Here is a 23,229-nt window from a genome sequence, read left to right as displayed (position 1 = left end):
CTTTATGATTCTCTCAGAGGAGATGTTCCCAGCTGATATTTGATTGTTTTGCTCAGTTAACTGTAGGAAACTGATTTTTAGAAAGGGAATTTATCATCCTCACGGTATACTTACAAAACAGCTTTACATAAATCTTTTAAAAGAATCTGAGTGATCTATGTCCTGTCTTTTTTGAAGTTGTCTCGTTAAGTTTGTGAGTGTCTGGGATAAAAATCTTCTTGTTTGTCTGATTTACCAGGTCTTGGTAGCAATTTACCATTTTTAGTTTTATTTCTATGAAATATTTTATTATTGGAGGAAACAAACTCAGTTTCTTGGGATATTCTTTCACTTTGTTTTGTCTTGGTGGAAATAATCATTCCAGTTAATGAGAGTTCTGAAACTGCTGTAACTTTAGAGCAGCTGTCAGCACTTCAGTTTCCATTCAGATTTAATATCTTTACCTTTGTCAAACATCAAAGAATAAAAGTTTAAAAAATCAGCTGCTGATAACTGGAGTTGGAGTAATACTTAATAAAATTTGTAGTTCTCCCTAGAATATTGTTGACAGATTTTGCCCTCTTCCCTTTTTTAAAGAAGAGAAATGTGTTATTTCTGCTTTCTCTACATAGATTTATGGGGCCTATAATAATTACACAAAAAAGTTCCAATAGTAATTTGTTTACACAAAGCACCCCCATCTCAGCCACACTGTAGAAAGTAGGTGTTTAACCCAAAGAAAAGACTACAATAGATTAATAAATAATAAGCTAGTCTCAACCTTTACTATAATGGTGCTACTATCCCACTATAATATTAAAACCAAAACAAAGAAAAAAAGTACACAGGGTCTGATTTTCATTTACATGAAAAACCTATTTAATCAAAATGTAATAGATGGTGTCAGCTGTTTTTTCCAGTTTCATCCCAAAAGTTCTTTTGAAGTCTCAAAATTACCTGTATTTTCAGGGCTGCTTACACATTCCCTCACAATCTTGGCTTAGAACTGTGAGTGCTGCATGAGTCCAGTGCTACAGAGTGGCAGATAAGGGAATGGGGAATGGCAAAGGTATGGTTGATACTGTTGGGAGCAAGGTTACTAGCATTTATAGAAATGGGGAGGTATTCAAGGGAGAAGGTAGTTTTCCTGACTTATCGACTGAAATGAGGAAGAAAAAAAAATCCCATTAGCAAAGGCTTAGTTATTTAGTCAGTTCACAGAACACACTTCGGGTTCATAAAGGCACTAGAATTAGGTGGGTGGGGGATATAGCTATGTATTGCTTAAATTGGCTAATTAAAAGCCCAGTACTCTTCTAATCTGTCTATATAATTTTACACAAAAAACCTATATGAAAAGAGTGTTACGGTTGCTAAGTCTAACACTAAAAGTTTAGAGAGTGTCAGACTTAAGGTTCCCTATACAACCTTAATATGATCCCTTGTGCATATGAATTATGATAGTCTTTATTTACATGACACACGTTATTTTTTCCACTCAGTCTCTTCCTGCATCCCCAACCCATATAGGGTTTCTCAACCAATTTCAGCTCTGTCTGCCTCCGCCACCTCCCTCCCCAACTACCAATCCCCCATTCCCTTCTCCTCCCATTTAGCTCACTACACACACCAATCGCACAGCCCAGCTCATGTCATTAAAATCAAGGCTGTTTCTTCGCTTCTATACTATTGGGCCTCTTAGGTAGGGCATTGAAAGCACAGATAATTTATCTGAAGAACTCTGACAAGTCTCTACTGAGTATATATGATCTGAGATAATTCACAGACTTGTAGCTTGCCCCGATCTGGGATTGCAAAAGTCACATTCCTGACATCGGAACCCCTTGCCAAATTTCAAGTCCCCTCTACAAAGGGTGGATGTGCTACAGCTTGTTAACGAAAGGGTTGTACACTTTTTTAACATGAGTAAAACAATATTTCTTTCCCCTAACATAATTTTTGAAAATGGCTGAATGGTTTTTGCTGGAATTAAATGTGTATATATATTTATCAGGCCAAGGCAGACACCCAGTATGGAAAATTTCAGTCCAAATGATTAAAAACTGGCAATGTAATAAGCAACTGAAAAGAGTTTTTTATAACTTTTACTTTTCAGACCTGGTTAGTTTGTACATATGTTCTTGATCATTTACAACCTATACCAAAACTTACCTTGTTTCCTGTAAGCATGGCTCATCAGCTTCTCATGCATGAGCCAGCATAATATTCTGCAATGGAGGTGCTTTCTCTGTAACACAATAGGTGACTAATCGTGCTGCTGCAGATCTAACTACTGCTTGTCAGATGTAGTGTCTCTTAGTTCCCCATTTACCACTGAGATATCCACATTAGCAGGAATGAATGTTTCCTCTGTAGCTAAAAGTGGGAATTTCCAGCTTACCTCTGAGGGAAAAATATGAGCTGTTACTGAAAACACTCCCCTATATGAGAAAAGCCTTCTTGTTATAAAACACACTGCAGTACTTGTTTACAGTGCAGTAAACGTAACAAGTCATTGGAGTATATTTGAGCTGAATTATTCTGGAGACGATAGACAAGATTTTCCGAAGTGGCTAGTGATTCTAGGAGCCCAACTTGAGAGATGTTAAAGGAGCCTGATTTTTCTGAAAATGCTGAGCTCCCAAGCTCTGAAAAGTTAGACCCCTTTAACGTATCTTAACTTGGACAAGCCTCTGACTGTCCCTCACTGAGTACTGGAATCACTCAGTTGGTGAAACAACCCATCCCAGGTCTGTACAGTAGTTCCTGTCACCCAGCCTCCTCCTACCATCATCATAATGTCTGATGTGTCCCTTCAGGGAATGGAAGGCGCACCTAGGAGGACACACTGTTCAGGGCAAATGGATGTCTCAGGAGTGTCCCTTGCACATCAGCCTCCTCAAACTGTTAATCAAGGGCATGTCTGTCATAGTCATGACAGACAACATGGCCTGTATGTTTTACATCAGATCTCAAGGGGAGGAAAAAGGTAAAGCTGTGGAACTGGTGAATAGCCCATCACATCCTCATCTCAGCTTCTTATCTCCCAGGCATATAACACACTACAGGCAATGATCTTAGCAGCATTTCTCCCAAGATTACAAGTGGTAGCCATACGTGCAGGTTCTCAAACACATTTTTCTGATTTGAGGGTTCCCAGAAGTGAACCTCTTAGCCACTGTCACCAACAAGAGCTGTATAAAATTGTGTTCCAGAAGAGGATAGGGTACTCAGTCACTAGGGAATGCCTTCCTGTTGCCTTGGATGAAGGGTATTCTCCATGGGTCTCCTCCAACATTTGATCTTGAGAGTGAACACGATCAAACAAGACAAAGACAGGACCATTTTAGTTGTTCCAATTTGGCTGAGACAAGTCTGGTACCCTAACCGTAATCACCTTGCTTTTTTTCTGGCATTGAGTCTTTGTCCATTCCGTGCCTACTGTCTTAGGACTCCCTCAGACTCTTCATCCCAACCTAGGAATTCTTTGTCTCAGAGCTTGGTTACTCGATGGCTCTCAGGAATAAAGACCTCCTGTTCTGCAGAAGTATAGGAAATACAGTAGGAAGATACCTCCTCAAAATACTTATCTTCAAAAATGGAAGAGATTTCACCTGTACATTCTTCTGTCTCCGCAGTCCTTGACTATCCACTGGAATTGAAAAGGTCAGGTCTCTCCGTGCAGTTTGTCAAGGTTCACTTGGCAGCTATACCAGCTTTTATTACTCTGTTGGGGGATTCTTAGTGTTTGCTAACCCTATGACAGCAATATTTATCAAGGGATTGATGAACCTTTTCCCACAGTTCTGAAAAACAACCTTTGTATGGGATTATAAAATTACAAATTTGGTGTTTAATTGTCTCATGACATTCCCTCTAAGCCAATGGCAACCTGATCTCTTCTTCATGAATCCATGAAAATAGCATCCTTGGTTGTCATCATTTGTGCCTGAAGAGCTGGGGGAATGAGGGCTTTAATGGGAGACCTCTCCCTTTATAGTGTGTTTCATGGAGAAAGTTTCATTATGACCACATCCTAAATTTCTACTGAAGGCATCTTCTTAATTACATATTAACCAGGTTATTCATTTTCCAGTTTTTCTCCTCAAAACACACCAGACCAAGGAGGAAGTTTTTCTCCATATTTTGGATGCCAGAAGAGTGTTAGCCTTCTATCTGGACAGAACCAAACCTTTTAGTAAGACTGCCAGGCTGTGTGTTTCATTTCTGGACAGATCCAGAGGCCCCACAATCTCAACTTGGAGACTCTCAAGGTGCATCTCTGGCTGTATTATCTCTTGATATGAGGCTGCCAACATTCAACCTTCTTCTGGGGTGTTAGGCCTTTCTTCAAGATCCCAGTCTACTTCTGTGGCGCTATTGAAAGATGTTCCAGTGGCTAAAATCTGTAGAGCAGCAATACATACTTTCTCCAGACACTGGGTCTGCTGCTAGATGAGATGCTGTGGTTGGCAGTGCAATTCTGTCTTTAGTGTTAGACCCAACTCTGAAGTTCCTTCCTCATTCTTGGGATACTGCTTGGGTGCTCCACTTCAGGTGACTCCCATAGGGACACTACTTGAAAGAGAAGTTTCTCACCGTGTGCAATAACTGATCATCTTCAAGGTGTGTCCCCCTGGGTGCTCCAATACCTGTCCTCCTTCCACTCTGCATTGGAGTTCCATCTCATAAGAATTTGTGGTAGAGAAGGAACAGCGAGGAAGACTGGAGTGCCCAGGGCTGAACAGGCACCGTTACTGAAAATCTCAGATCAAAGCTGCATGGGACACATGCACTTGAACCGGAGAACCCATAGGGGGACACGTCTCAAAGGATTCCAGTTACTGCGCAAGTTGAGTAACCTCTCCTTCTCCTGCAGAATTTTTTTATTTAATGGGTAAGATTGCTTTTCTGTTGGTGCTGTTTGGTTCTGTTGTAAATGGATATGAAATAGCATTTTTAATTGCTCAGTTTCTGTCTAAATTTGAAGACTTAAACTTTAAAACATCTTAGGGGTATGGAATAATGTGTCTGGATTCTTCAAGTGCTTGCTCATGTCCATTTAGTTGTAGGTGTGTATGCCTGCCATATGCACCGGTAATGGAAGTTTTTTCCCTCAGTGGTATCCGTAGGGTACTGGCTCTAGCACCCTCTGCAGAGGCGCCTGCATGGTGCAGTATAAGGGGCGCCGCCGGCTCCCCGCACCCTCAGTTCCTTCTTACCATCAGTGATGGTGCTGGAACATCATTTTGCTTCGGCAAGCCTTCTCTTTCTCAATCCGTTGATAGAAACTTTTCCCTGTAAATAGTTGTTAATAGTTTCCCTTAGTGTAGTTTAGTTAGTCCCGGATGGGACTCAGCCTAGGGATGGGGCATGCCCCAATCCCCAGGCTTCAAATCCTGTGATTGCTGTAATAATATCATGCCCATCGGTGATCCTCATAGTAGCTGTCTGAGGTGCCTGAGCAAGACCCATATCAGCCAGTGACACAGGCCTCCGGCACCTGGACATACCGTCAACACAGGATATCTTAGTGTTACCGGTGCTGCCCACACCGGCCATGGCAGTGCCCTGTTGTAAGAGCAAACCTGTGCTGGGACCTTTCCAGTGGTCCCCATCAGTGAGGCACTGCTCCCCTCCACAAGGAGTGTCCCACCAGCAGTCGCCCATGCGGAGCTGCCAGGCCTCGGACATGGGGAGGCTGGCCCGACGGAGCCCCCACTAGTCTCTGGACTTGGGGCACCACTCGCTGGCATCAAGACACAAATCGCCTGACTCATGGAGGTGCGCCCATTCCTGCAGCCCCAGTAGCAGGACCGACCTAGCTGCTCCCCTAATGTGCAGCACTGATCCAGGGACCCAAGCAAACGGTCCCAAGAGCCTTGCCACTGGTCGCCGGAGTGCCAGTATGGGTCGATGTTCCCCACCTCAATGGCTGACTTGCTTTCTCCCGCTCGATGGATCTGCACCGCTCAAGAAGTGTGAGGCATAGATCGCTGGGCCACCATCACCGATCTGTTGAACGCAGTCAGTCTCCGGGAGTTGGATGTGGGGACTTGTCATGATCTGATAGATCCCCATTGCAGCATTGGGATCGGCACAGTCATGACCAGGATGAACAGTGGGCACTGGCCTGGTCTCCTGTATGTGATCCCTCCTCTTCGGACTCTGGTACCGAGCAGGAGTCCATATCAGCGGGTCAAGACCCCGCAGCAGCGGTACCCAGTCTGCCGGTGGCACTGCCATTGCATCGTGGCCCTAGGGCCAGTGGTCTGTCCCTTGGGGGTTTCTACAGCCTTTGCAAGGGCTCAGGTCAGTCTCAGAGGCCTCAGGTAAACCATCAGCCACGGTTTCCCGCCCACCCCCCGATGTGGAGGGCTCTGGGGAAAAGACCCCTCAGGTCCACCCAGCTCCCATGGAAGGACCAGCCGAGCAGCCATCGGAAGCGGCATATCCTCTGTGGCTCCTCATCCTTGCCTAACTAGGTGATTACAGGGCCCCCTCATCCAGTTCTGTAGGATGATGCTAAGGCCCATCAGGTGCTTCTAAAGAGGGTTGCCTCGAACTTGGGTCTTTCATGCTGGGAAGCTGGAGGAACCCTTGGATTCCCTATTTGATGTCCTCAGCTTGGTGGCCCGAGCCAGGGTGGCTTTGCCCCTGCATGAGGGGGTGGCAAAGATCACCATGTCCTTGTGGCAGATGCCCTTGTAGCTGCTGCCTATCTCCAGAAGGGCAGAATGCAAGTATTATATTCTTGCTAAAAGTTTTGAATATATTTACATGCACCCTCACCCAAGCTCCCTGGTGGTCTCTGCCATTAATGAACAGGAAAGATGGGGCCAACCAGGAGTGACCCCTTAAAAACAAAGACTCAGAGGCTCAGTTTCTTTGGAAGAAAGATTTATTTGTTCTCAAGCCTCCAGCTGCGAGTGGCCAACCACCGGGCCCTGCGTGGCTGCTATGACTTTAATATGTGGCGGTCCATGGCCAAGTTCGAGGATTCACTGCCTGAGGACCCCAAAAAAGAGTTCTCTGTGATCCTCAAGGAGGGAAAGGCAATAGAGCGGCCCTCCAGGCAGCCTCAGATGCGGTGGCTTGAACCATGGCCTCAGCCATCTCAGTGAGGAGGGCATCCTGGCTGCACTCAGCGGGTCTATCGATGGAGGTCCAACAGTTGATTCAGAACCTCCAGTTTGATGGCCAGGCTCTGTTTGCTGAACAAATAGGTGTGAAAGGACTCCTGGGCGACGCTAAAGACCCTGGGCCTCTACGGCCTGGCCAGAAAGCGTGTCAAGCTGCAACATCCCCAGGGTTCTGGGAGCCAACCCAGATTGGAACCTGCCTGTAAAAAAGGCAGGGGCTACAGACACTGGCAAGGTCACCAGCCAGCATCCTCTGCCCAGTAGAGCTCCACCTGCAACGAACAGGGTGTTGAGGGTGTGCCTGAGGGTGACCTACCAGCCTGGATCCTGCTTCCCTGCATTTCTCCAACTGCCTGTCTCCTTTCCTCCCCGCTTGGGCCTCTATAACTTCAGGCTGTTGGGTCCTCAATACCAAGGTGCAGGTTTGTACCCTCCAGTTTCTTTCTGTCTCCCCCCTGCCCCCCACCCCTTCCCTGGCCCTCTTCAGGGACCCTGCTCACGCAGGAGGTAAAGGGCCTTCTGCAAGTGGGGGCTGTGGAGGAGGTCCCTCAAGAGTACAGGGGCAAGGGGTTTTACTCTCGGTACTTTCTAATCCGCAAAGTCAAATGGGGTCTGAGACCCATCCTAGACCTGCGAGACCTCAACAAGTATCTCAAGAAGTTGAAGTTCTGCGTGGTCTCCCTGTCCTCCATCATTCCCTCCCTGGATCCAGGAGACTGGTATGCTGCCCTTGATTTTAAAGATGTGTACTTCCATGTATAGATATTCTAAGGACACAGGCACTTCCTCCACTTCACGGTGGGTCCCACTCACTACCAGTTCGTGGTGCTTCCTGTTCACTTCACGGTGGGTCCCACTCACTACCTGTTCGTGGTGCTCCTGTATAGTCCCAAGGGTGTTTATCAAATGCATGGCAGTGGTGGCAGCTTACCTCAGGCGTTGGAGTATCCAGGTTTACCTGTACCTTAACGACTGGCTCATCAAGGGCCGCTACAGGTATCAAGTCCAGTGCGACGTCTCAATGCTGCAGATCATGTGCCATGCCTTGGGCCTGTTGATAAATGAGGAGAATTCGACATTAGTCCTGGTACAAAGGTTAGAATTCATCAGAGCAGTCCTCGACTCCACCTGTGCCAGAGCATTTCTGCCACAGGACAGGTTCAAGAAGATGGTGAGTCTCATTGCCAGCGTCTCTGTATATCCCCTGACCATGGCCTGGGTCTGTCTCAGGCTGTTGGGTCACATGGAGATGTGTACTTATGTCATTCACCATGCGAGGCTCAAACTGTGACCCCCGCAAACAGTGCCTGATAACAGTCTACACCCCCTCCAGAGACCATCTGGACCAGGTTGATACGATTCTACCAAAGGTACTCGCTTCTCTGCAATGGCGGTACAGGAAGGAGTTCCGTTTGAGAGTCCACGACCCTCAGGTTATCTGATATCAGATGCCTCTGACCTTGGCTGGGGAATGCATCTTGGTATGTTGCAGACTCAAGGGGCATGGTCTCCAGAGGAGCTGACGTTGCACATAAATGTCAGGGAACTCAGGGCAGTTCGCCTAGCCTGTGGAGTCTTCCTGCTGCACCTTCCGGTCGAAGTGTACGGATACTCACGGACAACATGGCGTCGATGTTCTACATTAACAGGCAAGGGGAAACCCGTTGTCAGCTCTCTGTCAGGAAGCACTCAGTTTGTGGGACCTTTTGTATGCAGCACGACATGCATCTTGAGGCATCACGCCTCCCTGGCGTCCGGAATGCGCTGGCAGATCGCCTCAGCAGGTCCTTCTTCTCTTCCCATGAGTGGACCCTACATCCGGAGGTTGTCCAGGTACTCATCCAAAGGTGGGAGCTCCCCGAGTAGACCTGTTTGCCACCAAACAGAACAGGAAGTGCCAGTAATTCTGCTCTTTCCAGGGCCTTAGCAGGAACTCCCTCTACAATGCCTGCCTTCTGTCGTGGGAAGGGGATCTGTTATACGCATTCCCACTGATTCCATTGGTCAGCAGGATCCTAGCAAAGGTCAAAAGGGACAAGGCGAGAGTCATCGTAATTGCCCTGGTGTGGCCTCACCAGCACTGGTTTGGCACGCTCATGGACCTGGCCGTGGCTCCCCCGGGGCTGCTGCCCAGCCGTCCAGATCTCCTCTCACAAGACCACGGATAACTCCTGCACCTGAACCTTCCTTCCTTCCCTTCCTCCACCTGATGCCTTGGTTGCTGAGTGGCTGAACCCAGAGGAAAGGGCCTGCTCTAGCCGGGTACAGCAGGTTCTCTTGAGAAGCAGAAAACCCTCCACCAGAGCAACTTACCTGGAAAAGTGGAAGCAGTTCTCCTGCTGGGCGGAGGAGCATGGCATCTCCCCGACACGCTCGTCTGTGCAATCCATCCTTGATTACCTGCTCCATCTTAAACAGCAAGGCCTCATGCTTTCCTCCATCGAGGTGCACTTGGCAGCCATATCGACTTTGCATCAGCAGGCCTGGAACAAAATGGTGTTCTCACATGACATGTCCATCTGGTTCTTGAAAGGACTAGAGCAGCTCTGGGACCCAAATCCTCCATGGGACCTCAACCTTGTCCTCTCAAGGCTCACGGGGTCTCCTTTTGAGCCCCTGGCCTTCTGCTCCATTTTACACCTGTCATGGAAAGAAGCTTTCCTTGTAGCTGTTACCTCGGTGAGACGGGTCTCCAAGATTAAAGCCCTCACCTCTGAGCCCGCTTATACGGTTTTCTACAAGGAAAAGGTCCAGCTGTGACCCCACCCGGCGTTCCTCCCTTCCATGTTAGCCAGGATATCTATCTTTCTCCTAGTTCTCTGTCCAGAGCCATACTCAACTGCGGAGAAGAGGCTGCACACCTGGGATGTCCAGCATGCCCTAGCATTCTACCTGGAGCGGACCAAGGCCTTCCACAAGTTGACCCAACTCTTTATCGCAACCACAGACAGGATGAAAGGTCTGCCAGTGTCCTCACAAAGGATCTCTAATGGGATCACTTTGTGTATCTGGACCTGTTATGAGTTGGCGCAGATCAAGCCGCCACCCATACTAAAGGCACAAGTGTCCTTGGTTGCCTTCCTAGCGCATGTCCCCATCCAAGACATTTGCAGGGCCGCCACGTGGTCATCAGTACACACATTCATGATGCATTACGCCATCACCCAGCTGGCCAGAGATGATGCTGGCTTTGGCAGAGCTGTGTTGCAGTCGACACATCCATGAACTCCTGCCCCGCTTCCAGTGTTACTGCTTGAGGGAGACCTACGATAGAATGGGCATGAGCAAGCACTCAAAGAAGAAAAGACAGTTACTTGTTTCATAACTGGTGTTCTTTGAGATGTGTTGCTCACATCTATTCCTGACCCGCCCTCCTTCCCCACTGTCAAAGTTTCTGGCAAAAAAGGAACTGAGGGGGAGGAGGAGCTGGTGGTGCCTCTTATACCATGCCATATGGGCACTACTCCAGAGGGCACCAGAGCCGGTCCCCTACAGATACTGCTGAGGGAAAAACTTCTGGCACTGGTGCATGTGGCGAGCGCACACACCTACAGTGGAATGGACATGAGCAACACATCTCTAAGAATACCAGTTATGAAACTGGTAACTCTCTCTCTCTCTCTTTTTTTATGCCCCTACGTGGGTTAATTTTATATAATTGTATCACAAATATATGACCGAACATATATGAGGCCCTATCTTGCAAGGTGTTGAATGTCTTTCAAATCCCACTGTAGTCAATGGCACAGTTTAGGAGGCAGTTAAGATCTTGTGGCATTGAATCTATTGCTTGTGACATGTAATACAACAGATTTAGATATAATATAATATAGTACTTGTCTGTAGAGTTAAACTACAGGGATGAGCCAGCTGGAAATGGCTTTTTTTTATTTCTTTCCTTTGTTGACAACACATTTTTTAAGCATAGCACCCTAAATGTGATGCCCATTGTCATAAATATAAAGGGAAGGCTAACCATCTTTAAATCCCTCCTGGCCAGAGGAAAAAACTTTCACCTGTAAAGGGTTAAGAAGCTAAAGATAACCTCGCTGGCACCTGACCAAAATGACCAATGAGGAGACAGGATATTTTCAAAGCTGGAGGGGCGGGGGAGGGAGGGTGAACAAAGGGTTCTCTCTGTATGTTGTTTTTGCCTGGACCAGAGCGGGAATGCAGGTTAGAACTCCTGTAAAGGGCTAATAAGCAATCTAGTTAGATATGCGTTAGATTCTGGTTTGTTTAAAAGGCCGATAAAATAAGTTGTGCTGAATGGAATGTATATTCCTGCTTTTGTCTCTTTTTGTAACTTAAGGTTTTGCCTAGAGAGATTCTCTATGTTTTGAATCTGATTACCGTGTAAGGTATTTACCATCCTGATTTTACAGAGGTGATTCTTTTACTTTTTCTTCAATTAAAATTCTTCTTTTAAGAACCTGATTGCTTTTTCATTGTTCTTAAGATCCAAGGGTTTGGGTCTGTGTTCTCCTATGCAAATTGGTGAGGATTTTTATCAAGCCTTCCCCAGGAAAGGGGGTGTAGGATTTGGGAGGATTTTTGGGGGAAAGATGTTTCCAAGGGGGCTCTTTCCCTGTTATATATTTGTTAGATGCTTGGTGATGGCAGCAATAAAGTCCAAGGGCAAAAGGTAAAATAGTTTGTACCTTGGGGAAGTTTTAACGTAAGCTGGTAAAAATAAGCTTAGGGGTTTTTTCATGCGGGTCCCCACATCTGTACCCTAGAGTTCAGAGTGGGGAAGGCACCTTGACACCCATATCCTGCATTTGGACGCTCATGTTGGTGCAGAGGCACAGGAGATGGGCATTGATGTGCCTAAATGGTGAACTGAGTATCTCAATATTAGATATGAATGCCCAATTAAGGCACTGCACAATTGTAGAATGGGTAACAGCCCTGATTCCTAGTCCCATTAAAGTGACCACATGCTAATAGGATATAGAATAATCACTTTATGGTTAATAAAACCTCACAAATGTCAATTAATTGAGGAAATACAGTAAGTGAAGAAATTCATGAGGATTATTGGCCCTGCAGCTCCTAAATACAAGCATTTTACCTAAGATTCCATATAGAAAATGTGCTTAAGGATCTATAAATTAATCTCTAAAAAGGTTAGGATTTAAAACTTGCATTATTGTTATAGCCATGCTGGTTCCAGGATATGAGAGAAACAAGGTGGGTAAAATAACACCTTATTGGACCAACTTTTTACAAGCTTTCAAGCTTTTCATCTGGAGAAGGGAAACTAGAGTATCCAAGCTAAATGCAAGGTGGGACAGATTGTTAAGCATAAGGAGTTCACACATGTTGTAGGAGATCACTTAAAATGAAGTAGGCAATTAACACTTCTGCAGTCATAAGGGAATGGAATGTTAGAAGGTAGCAGTGTTTTACAAGTTGTACTCTGCTATAAAACAGCCTCTCTCTTAAGGGCAGGTCTGCACTGGGAACATAGGTCCTCATAGCTGTGTATCTCAGCGGTGTGAAAAATCCACACCTGGAGAGATGTAGCTATGTCAACCTAACCTCCAGTGCAGACAGTGCTAGGTCAGTGGAAGAATTCCTCTGCGGACCTAGCTACCACCTCTTGAGATGGTGGATTATCTACAGTGATGGGCAAACCCTTCCTGATGCTTTAGTGAGTCTACACTGAAGTGCTACAGTGGTGCAGCTGCAGCATTTTAAATATGGACATATCCTAAGTCCATAGTTATTTTGTGACCAGTAGAGTTATGAATTTAAGTCCCCCTTGTCTTCTGAAGGTGTTGCGTAGTTGTCCATTGAGGACAAAAGACTGAGAGGTCAGATACGGAGTGATTGCTTTGTGAAAAGTGTCTGCACATGGGTGATAGGGTATTTTTGTCATTAATTCTTTTTCTGTGTGATTGTTTTCACCCACATAGTTGTTTTGGGACCTTCGATACACGGGATGAGGTACATCACATTTTGTGATAGGCATGTGTAGCACCCATGGATCTTGAAAGGTGTGACATGGGGGAATATAGATATGTCTGAAGGTTTTCTGTTGTTCTGGTAGGATCTGGTGCTGCTTTGATTTTGTGTCTTGGTCTGTGGGGAGCTTGCTTCTGATGATGAGCTTGGAGAGGTTAAAAGACTTAAGAGATTTAAAGTTAATAGTCTTTATTTCTGTAAGTACTATGACGTTGGTTTTTATTAGTTTCAGAGTACAGCCACGTTAGTCTGTATTCGCAAAAAGAAAAGGAGTACTTGTGGCACCTTAGAGACTAACCAATTTATTTGAGCATAAGCTTTCGTGAGCTACAGCTCACTTCATCGGAAGCATACTGTGGAAAGTGTAGAAGATCTTTTTATACACACAAAGCATGAAAAAATACTTCCCCCCACCCCACTCTCCTGCTGGTAATAGCTATTACTACAGTATGCATCCGATGAAGTGAGCCGTAGCTCACGAAAGCTTATGTTCAAATAAATTGGTTAGTCTCTAAGGTGCCACAAGTACTCCGTTTTTATTAGTGTAATGGACTTTGAACTTTAATTGGTGCTCAGGTGTTGGGATGGTGCCAAATTGGTATGGCCATACTGAATGAAGTGAGCATAACTTGACATGATTTTAAACATGGCTGAATGGCTGCAGAGGATCCTGGGAGCAGGTTCCCTTTAAGCAGAAACAAATTTGATAAAGAACTGGCAAAGTCTGCATGTATGATCGATATTGAACTTATTGGTCAGCAAATATGGGTCCATGCAAAAGTAAATATCACATGTATAAAGCTCCAGCATGGAGCACAGGTTGACTTGGTTATAATGACCTTACTGCAAGGACGTCAGGCAGAGAGCCATAGTGAATGACTGATAAGTGAGTAAACGTAGGGTGATCTTCGTTTGGTACCACCCCCTCCCCTCCCTTTCTAAAACACTAATTAGGTACAAATTAGTAACCCAACACCCACGGAGCATGCTTTTCAGACGTATGACTCCTTTGAGGAAAAAAAGTGTAAGAATCAAGCAAAGTAAATTACTGTGGTTGGGATTCCTTAATTGACACTTGAAGGAGCAACGCTGCTGGACAGAGTAGCCAAAACTCTGCTCTGTGGGCTCGAGTAGGGCTGGGAACCAGAGGGGTCTAAAGGCAACCAAGGCCTTGCCTTGAGGGAATCTGAGACAGGCCAGAGGACTGAGAAAAACAGACCAGGAGAGAAGAAGCCATCTGTAAAATTGGTAACCACCTTCTCTGTTTGTCAAGCAGGAACTGCGTGAGGCTAGCACAGGGCCTGTTTGTGAAAGAGAGACTTGCTAAGAGGAATGTATAGCTCATAATGTCTAACATAGGAGTTATGTGCTTAATATAACCCTTTACCACTTGTGTAATTCTTTCTCAATAAACTGCTGTGTATTGCAGATAATTTCTGTGGAAATTTTTCACTGGTATGACAGTAATCTGCTCCACTGGGAGCCGGTAATGATGGGATGGGAATCTATTGGGTGTCAAAATTCTCCAAGCCCAGTAGTCACTTTCTTCAAATAATTGATCTTTTTTTCCAAAATGATGTGATTGTCATTGAAAAATTCCATTTAAAAAAAATTCAACCCACGTTTGGTGGTTAGTTTGAGTGTCAAGTGCATCCTTCCAGCCTTGTTGTATGTAGTGATGACACAGCCAAAGGGAGGGGCCAGTGAGGAATCTAAAACATCTCCGTTCTTGGCCAGTAGACATGGTTTAAGTGTAACTAGCTTTATATCACAGTACTCGCTACTTTGTTACTACAGTGATAGGGCTTTTTAGGAAAATCCAAATCAGATAGACATTTTCTTCTGTCACCTGCATGAATAATCCAAAACAGCATCCAGCCTCGCTCATTCTCTCTTGCTGCCAAAAACAATCAGTACATATTGTAGTGTACTGCAGTTTTCTCTGTGATTGAGTTCAGCTTCCTCAGTTTTGTTGGCTTTTCTTTCTTAGCATAGGTAAGTTTGGATTAAAGCCTGTTCAGTTGTCTCCTTAAACATTTCTACTTAGTCATGCGGTGTTAGCTTTGTATGACTTGACGTTCTTGCACTCTGTGCCAGGGACTGCGGATGACTCATTTTATTTAAAATTTTATTTTTGGCTTGTTCAAAGAACAGAGATCATCTCTATGCATGGTATTACCTAATTGCTTGTATGGATTTAAAATACTGCCAGAGCTTGACTAATTCAGTTCCTTTCATTCCAGTTAGTTGTTATCTGAGTGGCCAAGTAAAAATTAATACTTCCAGAGTACCTTCACTTTTAAAATTATGCATTTGTCCAGTACTTATAACCACTTGAAGCAGGGGTATTTCCTAAAATGTTTAACTTTTACATCATATACTGATCTGTTAGACTAGGGTTGATCATCACTGCTTGCTTAGCTTTGATTTTAAGGACCTTGTAATTTACTTGTGTGTGGGCTGAACAGCATATAGGACCCCAAATATACTCTCACTTTAAGGCATGTATTGGCATGCCATGCATTATGGAAAAAAAAAAAAGCACTGAATGTTAGTATGCAAAATTTACAAAAATAAGGTCACTGCCTTGATGAGCTTACCATTGAAAAGATATATAGACAATGATGAGTGTTGAATGTTGGTTGGTAAGCTTTGTAGAATACATCAGTGTTTCAAATCCTTTTTTTTTTTTTTTAACGGGAGAGAGGGAAGAGACTTGGTGTGCTTTAAATGGGGAACTCTATCATGCTCAAGAATTGTATCAAAGAATGTGAGACTTTAGTCTAGTATACCTACATTTTATATAAGATAGTCAACCTTTGAACTATGCTCCAAACCTTTTTGGAACTATGGTTTATAGTTTGATGAATGCTAATAAGTACTGCAAGTAGCATGTTACCTTGTGTGGGTAAACGGAAGCTGTGTGTATAGCTGAATGATTGTCAGTCTTGAAGAAATATTTGCTATGTTTATGGAACATGACTTTTTTCTATTCCATTTGAAACAGATAAACACGCAGCAGCTATGCAGGGGTTCTTACTGTTCTAGACAAGCATTACACTTTGTGAATTTTAAACCATTTGACATAAACAACATAAACTGGAGGGTATTTGATACCAGTTTTCTCAACAAAAAAAAAATTTGTGAATAGGAGTAGTGATCCACAACAGTGGAATTTCTAAAGAGCTGCACAGAAATGTTCATTTGCATTATAAAGTAATGGAAATAACATTACTCTCACACCTGATTCCCAAAATGTTGTTTTCTCACTTGTAAAAACATGTTCAAATAAGTGAACTTGTCAGGTTTGTGGTTTTCTGTTTACAGTTTATAGAAGGGATGACTACATAGTATTTATAATTCCAGTAGTTATAAGAATTTGCTATTTAGCCCTGGTAATTAAAAAACCCAATTTTTCATGTTCCTCAGTTGATGATGGAGAGTGTGGTGTAAAACTGATTTTGGTGAATTTGTGTTCCACTGCAATATGACCCTGCTAATAATCTCCAAAAGCCATTGTCCATTTTCTAGCTAAGTGGCAAAAGTTTGCTCCCACACATGGTATTTGGCATCTCATTTTTTTCTGGTCTTTAAAGGAAAGTTCTAGTTGATTTTCATTTTATTGCTTAAAATCATGATGTCTGGATGCTGGCAAGATAATTTTCTATAGTTCTAAATATAAAATATACCATGTACAGTATGGATCTTCTACTTAATTTCTAGAATGGAACACGCAGCTGGTCTGGTATTCACTCCTTTACAAATATCCTTGTTTGTTTGGTTGTTTTTATCCCCCCGAAAGTTAAATTTTAAAGGCTTCAATTTGTTATGCTGTTACATTTTAAAAATCCATTTGTAGGGTATTTGTACCTATATATTTCTATTCTCATTCCTTTTTGGGGCTGTGGTTACCCAGGTGTTACCGTAGCAGTGGGTCAAGAGTTAAGAATATTTCTGATGGTATGTTTTTGATTGCTTTTGCTGATTACTCTCTGAAATGATAGTATTTGTCAGACATGAACAAAAAATGTACACAGTTTCTTTTTTTATTTGAGACACATAGCAAAAATGCTGATGTCAGACATTTCCTCAGTAGCTACAATGTTGCCACTATGTACAAAATATTTGTTAAATGTACTACACATATAAAAATACAGTATGCATTACATATATACAGTACAATGTGCAAAACATATGGCATTCAAAGATATGGAATTTATCTCAGGGGTGCAAACAGCAAATACAAAGGCATCATGGTTTCTTCTAGAAAGGCAAACATAAATGGACATCCTGATTGCCATAATTTTTATTTAATAAACTAGTGCTTAAATGAAGAGGGCTCTACAGATTAGTATCTTTCTTCTTTTTTCATAAAGTGAGATGCTAAGACATAATTGTGACTATGAAAATAAGAAGAGAAACACCTATCACGATAAGCATTATTTCTACTGCAAGCAACAATGAAGAGAGAAACCAGATATTACTTAATACAATTTCTCAAACAAAACAACAAATGTGTGCTGTTAACATCAAAAACAACTTCAGAAATATCTACATCCTTAATTTTTAATAAGTATAATTAAGTAAGTGGATAATACCTTTTGGGACTGACTTTTTTTCCTTTAAAATACAAAATGCCTCCTTTGGCAATATAAATGACAATGCTTTGGTTCCTATTATTTTATTTGAGGCTGTGTATCTCCTTTTGATTATTTAAGCAGTAGTCTTACCTAAAAAAATCACAGTTGTTTCACTGTAGTATAAAGATGTACTTGTTCCTATTCTTTGCTGAAACATAGCCCTCAAACAGTTACCATGATGACTGCTAGATTTCTAAAGCTACGTTTTACACACTGGATAAGAAAATTCCTTGCATTCAAACTCAGACACTGCAGAATGCAGTCTCTCCTTTTCTAATGTGGAACTGCACTGATGCATGAACTTCAGTGCTTGCTTCCAATTTCCTTTTACATTTAACAACTCGATGTAAAAGGGGACTGTTGCTCAAACATACAGGTTAATTAGATTTGAGAGCTCAGATAATGATCCTCTTATGCATGTTCCACTTAATCTCTTTACAGCTATGTTTATTTGATTGATAAGAAAAGTGATAGGAAAACAGATTTAAAAATTTAACAGTTCTACAACTGTATAAAGTGTTTCAGCATTTAAGGGTTCTTTATTCAGAATTCTGTGGCACTATGTCCTAATATTTATTTATTTATTTTCCAGTTTAAAAAAAATTAGGATGCAATCCAAATAAATGATGGTGCATCAGTCAGCTTTACAAGGCCCTTCCAGTTAAAGTATTCTGTGATTACAGTGAGTCGTCTTTTGTGACCTTTAAAGCAGTTAGACAGCTTGTGCTGGGTTATCAATTATGTTGCCTGTTACAATTTTCAGCCCTACGAGATGTGTGTTGTATATTGGCAGATAGGCAAATACCAATAGAAAACATCCATATGTTGCTTGTTTTATATACCTGCTTACCTACCTTAAGGTTACCTTGGTGAACTAACTATGTTTTAATAACTGTTTAAAAAAGATTTCAGCATAGGAGTAGGAAGTTCTTCCTAAATGCTGTGGCACTTCGTTCTTTAAAAACCTGATTCTGAAAACCCTCACTGTTGCAAGTTCAGGTTTCAGGATTGGATCCTAAAGTTGTGCAGAGAACAATTGCCATAAATTCTGCCCTTCAAAAGCCTTTTAAATTTATGACCGGGATAATCAACTGTTTAGTGTGCAAGAAAAATGGCATATAAGGATATCTTGTAAACTTATATGCCTCAGTAAGGGCACTAGAAGTGCAGAAGAAAAACTGTTTCTGTGGTAAATTTAGTGATAAAAATGGTATCCTTAATTGTGATGTTACCATCCACTAACAGCACAGTTCACAGGAACCATGTTTTGTTAGTCTACTTTAGCTAGCTTGGTGAATTTGGTATCAGTGCATTCTTTTGCAAGTGCAACTGTTCTCACAATGAGAAATACCACTCTAGTGGTAGCAGTCACAAGTCTGTACAGTCATTGTTAAAGATTTGTCTTTTTTATATTACAAAAACGATCATTTAAAACATGCACAAGAAAAATTTTCCACAATGCCAGGTATGTATGAATATGGCAAATATTGTAGCACATTTCACAACATACACTTTAAAGCAAACATATGTATATCTATATTTGTGTGTGTGTAAGGTTTTACAATACAAGTAATTTTGAATTGTACAAAATCACATTTTCGTTTCAAGGACAGGTATAATAATCCCTTAGTTTTACATGAATTGAGCCAATATGAGTAGAAAGCAATTCTGTACTGGTATCAGCATATTTTAGATGTATGGGATTTTTTTTCTGCACACAGATTCCTATGGGTTTGTTAACATTCTACATTGCCAATAAGGGTATTTGTATAGCAATATACTATACAATATTGCCAGCATGAAGCTATATTTACATGCATATCAAAAAAATTCTTTCTCCTCAACTAGAAAACTGACTTTAGTTAAAATCACCTTCATCACATTTAAACAGAAGGCAAAGACAAAAGGGGCCATTTTGTTACTACCATCTTTGGTCTGGTGTCACATTTCACACTGCACATTTTTAGTACAATATCATACATAATATACTAACATAGTAGCGTAGAACAATATAAATTACATACACAGGTCTAGCTACCAGACCAAGCACCTATTCCTCCAAGGTGCTGAGTGCCTTTAACACTCAGACTAGGCACTTAGCACCTCATAGGATCACCCCCCACAGAGCGTGTCGCCAAGTGGAATGGGTAAAGGTCAGGGTATTTGTTCATTTATTGTCTGAAGAACCCTACTCTATTCATCAATATTAAAAGCAAAATACTACACATAAGTAACAGTATGTATAATACCAAAGCCAAGACAATCAAATCTTAAGGCAGACAGTCCTTATGTAACATTATACCCAAGTATTGTATGCACAACTACTTCTGGCAGTATCTAGGCACAACAGTGAGGAATAAGGATAGCATCCTATCCCTTAACTTTGAATTTCTTTTTTTGTTAATATGACTGATATTTTCTTAGAATGTTTGTTTAAAACCAAACTACATGTATGATATGGCATCTTGATAAGCGTGGCCTTTTATGAAGTGTTTGCAAACATTTCATATCAAGATATGTAATTAGTTTTAAAATGTTGATTGGCTCTATCCCAAAAAGTACAGATGCTAATTTAGTCCCCAAGTCTGTGATGTAATCCATTAGTCTGGATTTCTGTATTTATACTTAGTTAACAGAACTCTGCCCAAGCAGAACTAATGGCTCACACTTCATGATTGGTAATTTAGGAAGTTATAAGAATTTGGACTATTATAATCTAGAAGTACTAACAGCCATTTTGAAAGTTCATTTTGGTATGCTTATTAAAATGGTTACTGTACAGTTAACAGCAGCCACTTTTAGTTTGTTTCCAGCATTTCTTTGATATCAGTTTACCTCTGCAAAATGGCATAAGCTTTAACACCACACTGTGCACTAATCACTTACTAAATGTTATTTTTTAAACTGAAAAAACAATTGTTTCTGAACTGAGACCCATTTTCAGCCCAGAAATTGCTTTATTTCTGATCTTAATGTTGTGGGAATATGTATGTATTAGTTACAGCAATACTGTTAAAGTTATTGTATGAGAAATAAAATAAGAGTTCTAGAATATTTAATTCTTATTTGCATTCTGGTTTGTTTTTCAAAGTATTTTCATGTTAGTTTCTAAAAAGTTAGAAATTCTACAAGGAGCAAATTATGGGCATGCAGTAACAAATGACAACCCCCTTGCTACCCATCCAGCATGCCCTCAATTAACTACTGTTTTTTTGCTACAGTCATCTATTCTGAAGCATTAATCCTTAATAGTGTTGAATTTTACATCTTGAAGCTTTTCTATTTTTTCATTGCTCTTTACCTAAGATGTTCAGGGGTTAGGGAGTCGGTGTGTCACTATCTTGTGTACATCTTATGTATTCTGACCATGATCCTGCAAACATTTTAATTGAGGTCAGCATGTCTTACTCATGTCCATAAATGTTTGCAAGATCAGGGCCTACAAGAATCACATGGAACTCCTCTTGTATTGTCCTGTAAACATTTTAATATCCTGAAATGATTCTTTGAGATATTTGGTTAGATGAATGTCTCTAGCAAATAGTCTCTGAAACAATGGAAGTAAACTTGGATATTAAATATTCGTAGAATACTGTAGTCTATTGGTTTGGTGACCACTGCTACTCTGCCTCCACAAAAATAAGCTGTACAAGTCACAAAGGTAAAAAGTATACAAATAACTGTCTGATATACACATATCTAATAAATCCAAAGTGTTGCTATAGAAAATTCAGTGTTCTCAATATACCTGGCCTTGCTACAGTGGATTGTGTGCAATTACATTTAAAATATCCCTTTGGATGCAGTTCTTCCTTCAGGAATTAAAAATGAAAGAGAGTAAGAGGAATTTTCTAAAAGTCACAGAAAATAAAATATAAAAACAACTTGAACAAATTTAAAGACTCTAGACTAGTGAAATTTCACTGAACCAGCCAGTGCTTTTAGTTGCCTTTGCCCTTACAATGCCTCTTGATCTTGGCTCAGGCTGTCCACAGGAACAATCAAGTGCAGAGATATCTTACCTTCCCTCAAACAATGTTTACTCTTTATTGGTACAGTAGGTTGAAATCTGATTGCACTATTTTTCTTCTGTTTAAAGTCTAATCAAATGACCACACATTTTGCAGTTCGTTTGAGCATTATGAAGGTATCTCAATGCTATTTCCTATATACACTGCTTTCTTCTTGGTGGTACTTTTCCATCAATAACTACAATCATTCTCTTGACCTGTGAAGTATAATTCCCAGATGGCTCTGATCTGCATTATTAATAGAAGGGTAAAGAAACTTACTTGTATAGTTAAACATAAATGCAGAATTAGCATCAAGCATTTCTCCTTCCCAATCATTCTGTGGTAATTTACCTTATTTGCAATCAGAATAGTGTCAAAGGACCTATACCGTAAACAGATAAAGTGAAGTTTTCATCTGCTGTACCTCTATAGCTTAATCCCAGTGCAACTGTAGGTCTTGTGGATCTAGAAAGTCAGTGGAGAACATACTTGGGGCAGTAGAGCTCAGAGGAGTAAGCCCTGATGAGGAATTGGGCATGGTAATGTCTAACCACTCCATATTGTCTAAATTTGTGTCAGGAAGGTCAAGAGATAAACAGGAACTATTAGCAGTGAATTGTTGGTCAGCTGTTTCCATGGGTGAATGAGCATGATCAAGCATGCTGGAGTGATTAAGCAGATCATTCTGAAGATCTTCAATCAGAGAAAATGATTCTCTGTCCTCGCTACTGCTTGCTAGTTGAGGAATTTCATTACCTGAAGGTAAATGTCCATCCAAGAGAGCTTCAAGTTGATTCTCCAAACTTATCGACAAACTATTTGTTGGTTCTAAAGACATAGGAGGTGCCATTTGGACTTGTGGTGGAGGGCGAGATACTACTGTGTTCACTGGCATTGTGGTGATATTGGCTGTAACTGGTCTCATTTTGGAAATGGGAGATGGTTCCTCTTTTAGAGGGAGGGAAATCTCTGTATAAAAGAAAAAAAAAATCCATGAAAATAAAGGGCAAAAAAAATTAGGTACCTTCAAATATTCAACTACTAAATACTTTCTTGAGGTATGAACTGTAAATCCTAAACTAAGCATGTGAAGTTGTTTATCATTTTAATAATGAGACAAGGTGGCTGAGATAATCTCTCTTCTTGGATCAACTTCTGTTGATGAAAAAGACAAGCTTTTGAGCTTACACAGAATGCTTTTTCAGGAGTTGGTCCAATAAAAGATGCTGCCTAATCCATTACATGTGTCTAATATCCTGGGACCAACATGGCTATAACACTGCAAATAATGAGACACGAGGTCTTTTAAATTGATCTCCATCTTTTCTTGTCAGTAATATTTCAGCAAGTCTGAAATACTGTATTTAATTTGAGGAGGACTGACATGATGTCCATGGTCTTTCTAAATTGAAGATCTGAAATACTAGTGCTATGTCCAACTGTATTTTACTACGGTTATACAGCTGCTTCACTAACTTAGTACCA

The 23,229-nt window shown here is 41.7% G+C and overlaps 1 protein-coding gene and 1 long non-coding RNA gene across 17 annotated transcripts in view; one reads left to right on the top strand and one right to left on the bottom strand.

Annotated features, from left to right (window-relative positions):
• LOC140918318 (uncharacterized) overlaps positions 1-23,229 on the top strand; it is a 95,468-nt gene that overhangs the window by 12,840 nt on the left and 59,399 nt on the right. The gene's annotated exons all lie outside the window — the stretch shown is intronic.
• MRTFB (myocardin related transcription factor B) overlaps positions 6,863-23,229 on the bottom strand; it is a 203,036-nt gene continuing 186,669 nt past the window's right edge. For 9 of the 15 annotated variants that reach the window (XM_073362384.1, XM_073362383.1, XM_073362393.1 and 6 more), the window contains one exon: positions 17,014-22,713. In XM_073362384.1, coding sequence (XP_073218485.1) covers positions 22,178-22,713 — 536 coding nt within the window. In that variant the 3' untranslated portion in view covers positions 17,014-22,177. Of the gene's footprint in view, positions 8,173-17,012; positions 22,714-23,229 lie in introns of those variants that run through there. The other 6 variants (XM_073362389.1, XM_073362391.1, XM_073362395.1 and 3 more) reach the window with 4 other exon arrangements.

Source organism: Lepidochelys kempii, chromosome 10 (assembly GCF_965140265.1).
Source record: "Lepidochelys kempii isolate rLepKem1 chromosome 10, rLepKem1.hap2, whole genome shotgun sequence".
Lineage (NCBI taxonomy): Eukaryota > Metazoa > Chordata > Testudines > Cheloniidae > Lepidochelys > Lepidochelys kempii.
This window is presented reverse-complemented; position numbering and strand designations above follow the sequence as displayed.